Raw genomic sequence first — 12,778 nt, 5'->3', positions numbered from 1 at the left:
ATGTCATTAATTCCCTCTCCTAACAAAAAAGGTGTCCTAACCAAACAGTGATGACCGAGTTTGAATTTCTGTTAAGGTACTGACTTCAATACTGAACGTTTTATTTGCTTTGTGTTATATAACTTAGACTAAACTATTAAATCCCTTAATTACTCAATTACCGAATTGTTTTAAAATCAAGGGAAAAGAAGGGACCATGATTCAAACTCACCATTTAAGTGACTAAAACTGACACAGGTATCATTTTTTTTCTAAGGGGAGTTAATTTCACAATGTCTTTGTAATTTCACCAAAAAAACTATTTTGTCAGTTCTTTCTTACTTCATGACATAGAAGAAGATAAACTGAAGTGATTCTGTCTACCACATCCAGCCCCAAGACTCTGAAGTGAGATTTCTCAAGGAAATGTAACATTTTGATACTTCTGAAAATACTGGATCTCATTCGGGAGGATTCCGTGTTTACAGTAATCACAAGAATATCCTAGAATGAGTTAACTGAGTAAGATAAAAACTCATACTTCAAAACTGTCTTTCTACGTCAACAGGGGTATCTGTTTCACCATACACAAAAAAGAATAACTGTCCTTCTGAAAATATGAATCAATTAGCTTTCTAATAGAGCACAGAGTGAAAACAATTTTTTTTTTTTAATCAGGTTAGCATTGTTTGTCTCCTTTTGTACTTCTAAGTCAGTGGCAATGCCTTAGCATGTTACCAGGCGGTAGCCTCAGGATATTTACAGCCATCATAATAATATTTAGTCAGTTTCTGAACATTTCTGAGAAATTACCATCCAGCACTCTCCAGTAAGACTTTTTGTGGTGATGGAAATAATCTGTATCCGTACTATCCAGTAAGGTACTTTACTGGACAGTGCAGGTTATAGACCTAAAATTAAATAAATAAAATACAGTTCCTCAGCTGCACTAGTCACAGTTGGCTGCACTTGAAAATGTGGCTCGTGTCACTGAGGAACTGTATGTTATTTCATTTTTAAAGACTTCATTGTTTGAAAGCAGTTTTAGGGTCACAGCAAAATTGAGAGGAAGGCAGAGACTTCCCATGTACCCCCTGCTCCCACACATGCAAAGCCTCCAGCATTACCAACATCCCCCAAAAGAGTGGTACATTTGCTACAACTGATGAACTTACACTGACACATCCTCGGCATTCAAAGCCCACAGTTTACGTTAGGGCTCACCCTCTGTGTTGTACATTCTGTGGGTTTGGACAAATGTATGACACGTATCCATCATTATGGTATCACACAGAGCAGTTTCACTGCCCTAAACATCCTCTGTGCTCTGCCTCTTCATTCCTTTCCACCCCAAAATTTATTTAATTTTAATTAATTCAAACTGAAATAGCCACATGTGGCTAGTGGCTACCATTCCGGACAGCTCAGAACTAGACACTGCTAGGAATGCCGTTGCTGCTCTGACTGCTATAAAGTTATCAGCCTGGCAGCAGGGACCTGGCTCTAGTGCAGAAGCTCTGCTCCAGCTAATGATCAGCCCTGAAGTACATCTATTTCCTGCTCCTCAACCTTTTATTTGCCATCTCTCTCTCTCTCTCTCTCTCTCTCTCTCTCTCTCTCTCTCACACACACACACACACACACACACACACAACTTCCACCTCACTGACAGGTTCTAACTAAGGATTAAAAATATAGTCTAGGGCTTCCCTGGTGGTACAGTGGTTAAGAATCCGCTTGCCAATGCAGGGCACACGGGTTCGAGCCCTGGTCCGGGAAGATCCCACATGCCGCGGAGCAACTAAGCCCGTGCGCCACAACTACTGAACCTGCGCACCTAGAGTCCGTGCTCCACAATAAGAGAAGCCACCGCAATGAGAAGCCCACGCACCGCAACAAAGAGTAGCCCCTGCTCACCGCAACTAGAGAAAAGCCCACGCAGCAACAAAGACCCAACGCAGCCAAAAATAAATGAGTTAATTAATTTTAAAAATATATATTTATAGTCTATTCTAACAGCCAGGCAAAAGATGATAGTTGAAATGAAACTATTTTATGTTTATATATCACCTGGTTTATGTGTTAAATAAACATGCTCTAATGAAGAAAGATATATAAAGATCATTTCAACCCCTCTAAAGAAAGATTTTTACTATAATATCTATATGGTAAATATGTTCCCAGATAAGATATATATTTACTTCATTAAAATGGTAGTTATAAAATTCACTGAGTCGATAACATTTCTAACTTCCTCCTTCCCACCAATGAGGAATCAACGTGATGTAAGTAGAAGAAAACACTGAACTGGGAACTTCCCTGGTGGCGCAGCGGTTAAGAATCCGCCTGCCAATGCAAGGGACACAGGTGCGAGCCCTGGTCCGGGAAGATCCCACATGCCGTGGACCAACTAAGCCTGTGCACCACAACTACTGAGCCTGCGGTCTAGAGCCCGCGAGCCACAACTACTGAGCCCGCACACCTAGAGCCCACGTTCCACAACAAAGACAAGCCACGGCAATGAGAGGCCCGAGCACCGCATGGAGAAGCCGGCGTACCGCAACAAAGAAGAGCCCCTGGTCACTGCAGCTAGAGAAAGCCGCACAGCAACGAAGACCCAACGCAGCCAAAATATAAGGATAAAAAGAAACAATGAAGCGGGTAGGAAGCATTGGCCTGAGATTCTAAGGACTTCTGGACCACAGGCAAATTAAGTTAGGTTGTTAGAATCTTCAGTTGTAGAAACAAAGGAACAGGAATGGACTTTCTCTTCAGTTTCCTCCAAAATTAAATTTCATTATCCCCCTATATTCCTATGCTATTCCTCACTTAGGAGCTGACCTTAAAAAGCCAGCACTGACCTATCATTCCTATCCCTGGGCACTCTCTTCCCCTGCTTTCTTGAGTCATCTCATAATTAAGAAAGGGGCTGGTGACATTGCCAATTTCAAAGGAAGGAAGAAAGGAAAGGAAGGGAGGAAAGGATGAAGTGAGGGAGGGAAGAAGGAAGGACAGACCAAATAATTCAAAGTAAAATGTCAACAACACAAGACACGCCAATAGGAACCAATCCATAAAATGAATCCTTTTCAATCCTCAAACAAAACAGAGCAGGAAAGAAACCAGTAGGGATGCCCCTTATTACAAGCCCCGGTACAAACTGATGCTACCGTTCAAAACAAGATCACAAATTCTTCTAAGACCTCAACCATCAATAGAGTGATTGTGAGAAGTTTCAGAATTGTCACAGGTCACTGGCTTCTAAAACACTCCCCCAATGAAGATCTATCATTCACATGATAGAAAGTCATCCATCTCTACTTACCATACTAGTTCTTCTGGTACATCAGTGACTAAACGTTGGAAACCTGAACCCCATAAATGTCACAAGAATGTGTATTTTCACCTGAGCGAAGAAGTGAATGAACACCCAGGACTAGGCCTCTGAGCGCTACTACATGCCACTTACTAGGAAGAAGTTTGAAAATAAAACTTTTAAAATGAAGTTTTAAGTTCTATCTTAAAATGATGTTTTCCCATACATCAAAATATACAATTAGTTTAAAAGGTCAATTCATCTAATTCCTCAATGTCCAAGACGTTTTTTAAAGCTTTAAGTGAGAGTTTATTCCCAAATATTTGTTTGGCAAATGGGAAGAAACTTGAAATACATCAGCATTTACTCACATCAGATTCCCAAAGTGTTTATCTAAATCAATTCTGAACTAAAGCGCTGCCAATCCATTCTCTACAGGACTGCTATTTCTCCTCTGCTTTCCAGTTAAGCCAAATCTAAAATGCCTTTCTAATTAATATACTGAATTCTTCTTTAGCAGCAAAAACTTGACCAATGAACAGCGGATTTGGAAAAAGAAACACCTGAAGTACTTGAATCACTTCAGCCATCTTGGAGTTGTTTGGGGATAATTTAAGCAAAACTGTCCTGGAGGAATATGTAAAACCTCACTTGATTACATGGAGAACTTTTTTTTAACGGGGAAAAAAACCTTTCCCAAAAATACACCACAGAGGAATTACAACACCTATTAGACTCGTTTTGACTTTAAAAGATCCAGTTCTATGGTCTTAGCATGTACCACACCAATTCTATCACCCCCCAGTCCCTTGTCACTTATAAAAATACAATTCCTGCCATCGTATCAACCTTCGAAAACCACCCGTCTGATATTCTGCTGCTGTGTTTCACCTGTATCCCTGATCTTCTTCAACAGTCCTGATTTCTACACAGCAAGAAGGCCCACAGATCTTCAAGGTTGGGTTATATATAACTACACAAACAGCAAGAGAGAGCGCATGGGTACACTCAAGAAAGGAAAGCTCTAAAGAAGAGGAGAGGCGTGCTAGGACTTCCCCCACCCTGCTCTGCAATGCCTGAGTAAAAGGACGCGGAGACTGTGGCAGGGAGCTCCGGGTCCTTTAATCTGCAGAGGCCACCTCACAGAACAATGACCTCAGGAAAGCCAGGCCTCTGGCTGGCTGCCTGCCTGCCTGCACAGCACAGGCAGGTGCAAGTACTCAAAGTGCTTACTCTTGATCTGGGAGGATTAATGAGCTAATTTCTACAGAGCCCTTTAAGCTGATTGGCCCAAACGCAACCGAATAAGCATCATCATTAACCACAGGCAAGATTAAATCTTCAGGATCCAAGGAGGCAAATATTCAGAAACGAGGCAATGTTCCTCTTCCACAGGGGGTAGGAGGGCATTTATCCCTAAAATTCAGACCTTCATCCAGAAAACACTTATCGAATCTTTAATAGGAGGTGTGGGCTATGGAGGCCAAAGGCCTGTCCTCGAGGAGGAGTGCCGGGATGGGCAAGGAGGCAAACCATCTGCACAGGGTATGAGGACCACCAGGGGTGAAAGAGACAAGAGAGGAGCAGAGGGGAAGGCGGTTCAGGGTCAGAGACCGTTTCTGTGAAATCATTTATTCCGGGTCTTAAAAGGGAGACCAGATCAGGGTGGGTTCCGTTTATGAACATGCATCAAGCTATACATTTACGACATGTATACTCTTCCTTGTGCATATTATACTTCAATAAAGGTAACGCTTAAAACGAGAGACAGAGCTCTCTGTTAAATACATGAAAATGGAACGGAAGGGGTGTGGAAGGGTGTTCCAAGCAGAGGGAAAACTTGCCTAGCAGGGGCTGAGAAAGCATGAAGCATTTCAGCAACTGCAAAAAGGTTCCCACTGGCTGCGAGTCTGCCCTGAGAATAGAAATGACAAAGGGTGTGGGGCAGGGGGGGTACACACTGAATGGGAGGCAAGAGGCAATTCCCGAAGGCCTTAAACACCTGCTCAGAGTTCATCTTAAGGATGATGGAAGAGCCACTAAAAGTGTTTAAGCCTGGGGTTAACTGATAAAAATTTGGGTACAGCAGTATCACTTTGGTAGCAATGCATACTAGAGCTGGAAGCAAGGCTGCAGACAAGGAACCTGGTCAGGAAGTCATTACAGTCATCCAAGTTAAGAACTGATAAGAGCCCGACCTGAACTGGCAATGGCCAAGAGGAAGAGTGAGAGACAGATCAAAGAAGGGATCCAGCACGCAGAGTATTCAGGACTGAGGACCAATCAGATGTGGGAGAGAGAGGAAGACGGGCAAGTGCAGGATGAGCAGCATGTTTCTGCTTCACACTCAGGGGTCTTGTGTAAGATGGAGAACGGTGAAGGATTAGGATGAAGCAAAGGTGGCGAGGCAGTGAGTTTCACTGTGAGTATGAAGTTCTGTGAAGTATCTAAACAAAGATGTTTAAAAGGTAGCCCTCATACCAGTCCAAAGACCAGAGAGGCCCTGGGCATTTCAGCCAGTGGTTGAAGCCTCAGACCCATAGAGAAGTGGATCCTGGAGCAGAGATACGCGGGGAAAGAGCAGGAGAAGCGGCAGATGGTGCCGACTCCTGCAGAGAGAGGAAGAGAGGGAAAGCCTGCAGTGTCCACTGGCTGCAGCTACAGAAGGTCACGGTGACTGTGGACATTCCAATTTTGGCTTCTTAGCAAGAGGGCAGACGCCAGATTGCAGTGAGCTGAGAAGTGGATGGGAGGTTCTCCACTGGGAAGGGAAGCAAAGAGATAAGGCAGGAGCTAGAGGAAGGAGAAGTAGTAAGAGTGTCAGTGTTTCGTTCTCTTCTGCTGTGAATGATTAGAGGGAGACGAGAATATTTATAAGTAGAGGTAAGAGCGGAGAGGCAAGGAAGGAGACGGGAGAGCAACAGTGATGACCTGATCTGCAGACAAATGCCCCGTCCCCTGACCGGCTGGGGCACACAGTGACCATTTCTTTTAGTCAGCAGCATTTCCTGCCAGCACGGCAGCCTCCGCAGGGCGGACGCAGAGGTGGGAGAAAAGTGCAGTCGGAGCAGGTTGCTCACAGAGCCCTTTCGCGACGGACCGTACCTCCAGCAACCTTCCCGCAGGATGCTCTCACCACTTGTCAGAGGGCCATCTGGCACCCGAGGCCCCGAGCTGTCCTGTTCCACAGGTCTCTGCAGCTACCTCCCCGCAGGGGCCTCAGGCTGCCCCGCCAGCAGCCCACTGGAAGGCGCCGCCCACTGGAAGGCGGGGGCTCGCGGGCCAACTCCCCCTCCTGCAAACTCCCTGATGCAAACTGAGCAGGGAAACTCTACAGGACGCTCCACAGTCTGGCCAGAGTCAGGGCAGTATTCTCTGCCGGTAACTCGGGCCTGATCAGCCGGCGCAGCGCACAGCAGCGCAGGCTCAGACTCCCGGAGAGCTCGCCCTGTGCCAAGCACTGTTCTAAGTGCTCCAGAGTCTCCCTTTCTCTGCAACCCTATCGTTATCATCTCCAGGTCGAAAATGAGGAAACCGAGTGCAGACACCTCCAAATAACTGGCTCAAGGTCGCGAGGCCAGCGACTGCCACTGCCAGGCCATCTGACTCCAGAGCCCGCCACGTTTTAATTTACTCTCCAACACCATCAAAAATGGGGGATACAACAGACTTATAAGAGACAGGGGGAAATTTATAATTTTATCTGTCACAAAGCAAATGCATAAAGTATTATAGAAATTCTAACATGAGTTTCTCTTAACCCAGAGATTTTTCCCACATGCTAGTTTGAACAGCACATTTAAAAGCATTTCTATTGAATTAATTAACACCACCGAACTGTACACTTAGAAAATGGTTAAAATGGTAAGTCTTATGTTACCTATATTTGTATATTTTACCACAATAATGAAAAAAAACGAAAAGAGCAGTTCTATATACATTTTTCTTTACCAAAAAAAAAAAAGTGAAACGATATGAAAATCAAAACACCTGCGTGAAGCTAAGCATCTCAGGACTCTCTGTTTTCTTCTAAAAAAAAAAAGCCAACGTGGGACTTCCCTGGTGGTCCAGTGGTTAATACTCAGCGCTCCCAATGCAGGGGGCCCAGGTTCTATCCCTGGTCAGGGAACTAGATCCCGCATGCATGCCCCAACTAAGAGCCCATATGCCACAACTAAAGATCCCGCGTGCTGCAACTAAGACCCAGCGCAGCCAAATAAATAAATAAACACAAGGCAAGTTAACAACTGACAGCAACAGCAAAGCAGCCCGGTTTAAAGGTCTGGGAGATTAAAATACACACTCAGTGCTCCAGGCCTCTGAGGTCCTGTGCAAAAGAGTGTGACGCAGTATATAGTTCCACTGTCCTCAAGATCCCTCTAGAACATCTATAAAACCAGTTATAATCCCTAAACCACAGAGCTCCACAGAACCTCTGAGAGCACAGAGCAGAGCTCTGGGCTACTGCTCCTTGAAGACCTGGAGAGTTGCCCATTACTTGTGCCTGGGGAAGATGCACCAGAATGGTTCAACAAAGCTCCCGGGAGAGAAATCAACAGAGTACTTGAGAACCCCTCTGTCAAACTACAGTTAGGAGTCTAGGAACCAAATTCTTTTTGTTGACTAGAACCAGAAATGCAGCAGGTGGTACTTTTGGATCACTCTAAATGACTGCCCAGGATAAAAGTGAAGCAACGCTGAGAAATAAGGTGCAAAACTACAGAAAGACTCATCCTGCAAAAAATATCTAAGAAAATCAAACATGCTCTGAGGCATGGGTCTATTTAGTGTTTCTCAGAGGAAAACCAACAAAGATAACAGACCCTGCTAGAACTATCCGATTCTAATAAGGAAACTGATACTGCACTGAATATAACTCTTTGACAGGAAAGTTCCTTGAGGCTGTTCAATCGATTAAGGAAGCCCAAGTCAACATTTACATGATTCACTTTTTGTTGTTTAGCAAATCAAAGTGATTTAATACCACCAACAAATAAACTAATTTTTCAACTAGCATATCTTTGGGTGCCCCATATACTTCTAAAGAGCGAATCTGAGAGATGGCAGGGGGGGTGGTGTTGAGGAACAAAGAATGATGAGGCTGAAGAGTATTAAACAAGCTAGGACACCTCCCATGAGCAGTTATTTCTATAGGAGACAGAAATATTTGAAATCTACTAATATTGATGGCTAAAAGAAGGAATTTAATCATTTCATAACATGGTTAACCCCTAAGTATGAAGCTCCCCCAACAGATTGTACATCATTTCCAGGTCGCACACAAACTTTTTACCAGATTACCATTACTTTTTACCAGATTACCATTACAAACGCTCCACTGGTCTTTCACCACACAAGAACAACAATATAACGAAGAGAAAACTTTATTCTTAGACTTGCAAAATCCTGTGTTTATTTTTCTAAAACAGAAGTCGAACAACTGAACCTGCTTTGTTTGGACTTCAGTAAGCCTCTTCTCCTCTAATCTTGAGACCCCCAACCTCTGCCAGAAGGAAACGAAGAAGAAAAAGTGCTCGGTGCCACGCTGCAAAGCTAAAACACCTTGCCTCTCTTGGCCTTCTGCTCAGGCACATCTGAGCCTCCTGCTGGTCACGGTTCACACTGCCGCAGCCCTATCATATGACACCTGCCTTGTGGCCGGGAGAGGCCAAGGCTGTCCACACGCACTCATGTCGAAACTGGTCCTATGTTTGAACTACTAACTTCTGCGTGTAATGTTTAAGCAGAAGTGCTTAACTGCAAGTTCACTCTTCATTACTTAACGAGCATTAAACGCTAAATGGAAATGGGTTTGTAATTCCCTATAAACATTAAGACTCTGGAAAGCCCTATTCCAGCAACTTGACTTCAACACGGGCCCCCCACAGGCCATCTCTTTCAGTTGGAAAATTACGAGATAAATTTTAAATGTAGAAAAGCCCTTTCCACAGTGTGAATGTGCAAAAATCAATGTAGAAGTAATAAGCAGGTGTTTCTGCTTGAAAATTCCTCAGGTAAATTTCTTTTTAATTAAATTGACCAACCATAATTAACAATGCTGCTACTGCAAGCAGAAAGAAGCCCTGCAATCAATCCCCTCACCTTAATTAAACTAAGATTTTATTCATTTTAGTTGACAAAACTGATCAGCTCAGAACATTGTTTTCAAAAAGCAAAGCTTGCATACTGACCCTAATAATTAACAAAATAAACATATAAATTGATTATAAGTAAGTGCTGGTCCTGACCCTATGGAAACTATGTGGCTGATACCATCATTCAACTTGTATGCATCATCCCTATGTGCTGGAGACAGAGGGATAAATAAGACCCTGGAAGAGTTCACAGCTAGGAACTCCTAGCTAGGAAAGGCAGCAATGGAAATAATCAGGCACCTTACAAACTTACTCAGACTTCAAAATTCAGCTCAGATGTCTTCTGTGGAATACCGTTTCCTTATTTCTCCTAGCAGTCAATCCCTCCTTTGTGCTCTACCAGTGCTCACTCATCACATCTTACAGAGTCGTTTACTTGGGAAGTCCTTGAAGGCAGGGACAATTTTTATTAATTTCTATACTGCTAGCACCTAGCACGATGCTTGGGACATAGTAGGCCTTTAGATTTTGTTGACCACATAAAAATTATGGAGTTACATGCTGTGAGATATAAAAAGAGGGGCAGAAGAAGCCACCATACTTTGCCTTGGGAGAAGGAGAAGGTTTCTCAAGAACATTCACACTGGCCTTGAAAGCTGAGTGAGATTCACTACAAACATGGGCACTTAGAGAAGAGCCTGTGAAAGGCAACAAGGAATGGAAGGCCAGACGGGTCCTAAGACAGCTGACTATTCAGGATACAATCAATGCAATCAGAATATGAGAGGGGTCAAGCCAGTTGAGAGCAGGCCTTAAAACTGGGAAGATGAAGGGGCTTAGCTACCAGGTTAAAGGAGTTTTCACTAAATACTCTAGGCTTTGAGAAGCCCTTGAAAATATTTAATCCACGCAGTGACAGGAAGACTCATCCTTTTAGAGTCTTTGGCCAAAAGTTATGAAAGTTCTTGGTTTTCAAAGAATTTTACGTACAGATGCTTATTTTGGAGCGTTTATAGCCTAGGTTAGGGTTAGGGTTCTGCCCTTCAGTACTTATTTCAGTCTATGCTGTTTCATTCACACAGCAGCAGGTGATAAAGGCTCGTTTAAACACCTAATGAAATTCTTAGTATCTGTTTTAATTTTTTTTAAGGGAGGAGTGGAGCATTCTTTTTAATGAAAAGAAAAAAAAAGTTTAAGAGGAATATTCTGAATTCCTTTTTCATCACCGTACTTAAGTATCAAGATATGGGCAGGCAGCATCCCATCCCAGCGCCAGTAAGGTTAGAAGCTGAGGGCCCACTTTACCTGGTGGGTTCCCTGGGTTTAACAAGCCTCTCAGACGAGATGATCCAATAAGCGCCAACACAACTCTCCTGGTCCTTCACGTGCTTGGCCCAGGGAAAGGTAATGCCGGCTTCTTGCCATTCGACTTTGCCAAGTTTTTAAAATGTAAGATAAGGTGGTATTTGTGGGCCGACTAGAAGGCACCGAAAGGCAGAGGACAGATCACCGACAGCCTCGGCTTTCATTCTTGCAGCTCGGCCTTGAACCAGAGGGAAGCATCGGCCCGGCGCAGGGCAGAAGGCCAGGGTGCCTGCTTTCCACGGGCGACCGGGCTGGGCAGTAGGCGGCGCGCCCAGCTACCGAGAGGCGGGTACCCGAGAACGCCGGGCGGCGCGGACAGCCGGGCTGTGAGGCGGGCGTGGAGCGGCGGCTGTCAGGGAGGGAGGCCAGCATCCTCTCCGGCCTCGGGAAAGAACTTGGGCCTCCGCAACTCCTACGTAGCCCGGTTACCCACGCCGAAAGGCTACTGACGGGAGACCGAGGCGCGGAGCTTGGAGAGCAGAGGCGCGGCTGCGCCCGCTGTGTCCCCCAGGACGCGGCCCCCAAGGCGCGGCGCGGGGGCGCTGGAAGCCGAGGGCGGCGCCCCCGCAACCCCACCCCGGCCGCGGCTGCCTGCTCGCGTGGCCACCGACCACAGGCTGCGGGCCCGGCGCGCGGGAGGAAGAAAATGCGGCGGCATTGCCGGGTCCCCAGTTCCGCCGCCCCAGCGATCGGGGAGATAAAAGTTTGCAGCATGCGGCTCGTCTGCAGTGCGAGTCACATCCGCCGCGCCGCCTCCTGCAGCACCAGCGCTCACGGAACGAACAAATAAATTAAAAAAAAAAAAAAAAGCTGTTGAAGCCGGTAGGCCCAGAAGCCGACCGCTCTGCCTCCCGGGCGTGCATGGAAGCAAGCCCAGCATCCCGCGTCCCCTCCCGCCCAGGTCGCGCCTCCCGCCCGGCCTCAGCGCCCAGGCTGAGCCAGCCCCGCCGCGCCCGCAGCACTGACCGATAACCTCCTGCAGCTCGTACGCGTCCCTGCAGATGGGCCAGCCGACCGCCTGCGCCGCCGGGGCTGGGGCCCCGGGTGCCACCGGAGCCGGCGCTGCTGTCGCGGCCGCCGGGGCCGCCGCCGCCGGTGTCACCGGGGCCGCCTGCTGGGGCTGCTGGACGTGCACGGGCGAGCCGCTCGGCTCCGCCATGATGCTGCCGGAGGAGAGCGAGAAGACGCGCCGGCCGGCGGACGACCTTCCACTTGAAACTTCCCTTCTCTCCCCTCGCCGCCGACACCTCTCGACCGGCGAACGCCCTCCCCGCCCGCCCCGCCCGCCCCCGCCGCCGCCGCCGCCGCCGCCGCCGCCGCCGCCGCCGCTGGAGCCAGCCACGAGGGGAGGGAGCAAGGGAGGCCGAGCCGCGCGGAGGGAGGAGGCAGCGCCACCGGAGGCGGGGAGGGGAGGAGGCGGCGGCCGCCGCGCTCGCCGCGCGCCCCGCGCCTCGCGCGCGCAGTTCTCTGTCTCCGCGAGGGGAACCGCCGCCCCGCCGCCCTCTCCCGCCCTGCTTGCGGCCGGGGAAGTTTCCACCGGAGGGGAGCGAGGCCGGGTTAGGTTGGCTTTCGGGGCCCGCGTTCCTCTCCCCCTCACTCCCTGCTTTCCGTGCGCCTTCGCCCCAGACAGTCGGACTCTCCGGAAGATGTCCCCTGGGGACCCCGAGGACGGGGTCGTTGAACCGCCGCCAGGTTCTCAGATTCAGAAGTCTCCCCAAGTAAAGAGAACCTGAAGTTCATTTACAAGTCAGGGAGTGAGACACCTACACGCCGGCCATTTGTAGGACGCCAGTTAAAAAACAACCCGAGTTGTAACTTTCCGGCCACCTACCTGCCAATATCCCTTTCCCCACCTTGCCTAATCTAATCGCAGCCCTTCTGGTTTTTTCTTAGTGAAACATGATTCCTTAGGTCTCTGGCTGTTCACAGACTTTATTCATTTGTTCCAAGCCGCTTGGATCCCAGGGAGGTGATGAAAGGGCCTGTGCAGCTAGAATAAGAAGTGTAAGAAAACTTTGGACAC

The 12,778-nt window shown here is 47.4% G+C and overlaps 1 protein-coding gene across 2 annotated transcripts in view; it reads right to left on the bottom strand.

The window, feature by feature from the left end:
* STK39 (serine/threonine kinase 39) overlaps window positions 1-12,176 on the bottom strand; it is a 307,207-nt gene extending 295,031 nt beyond the window's left edge. The window contains exon 1 of one of the 2 annotated variants that reach the window (XM_029224873.1): window positions 11,722-12,176. In XM_029224873.1, the coding sequence (XP_029080706.1) occupies window positions 11,722-11,914 (193 nt within the window). In that variant the 5' untranslated portion in view covers window positions 11,915-12,176. Of the gene's footprint in view, window positions 1-10,695; window positions 11,203-11,721 lie in introns of those variants that run through there. The other variant, XM_029224874.1, reaches the window with a different exon arrangement.
* Between the last annotated feature and the right edge of the window lie 602 nt (window positions 12,177-12,778).

This window comes from Monodon monoceros, unplaced genomic scaffold (assembly GCF_005190385.1).
Source record: "Monodon monoceros isolate NGI ecotype Baffin Bay Population unplaced genomic scaffold, NGI_Narwhal_1 Super_Scaffold_16, whole genome shotgun sequence".
NCBI lineage: Eukaryota > Metazoa > Chordata > Mammalia > Artiodactyla > Monodontidae > Monodon > Monodon monoceros.
The sequence above is the reverse complement of the archived record's forward strand: the minus strand, read 5'-3'. Positions and strand labels throughout refer to the sequence as shown.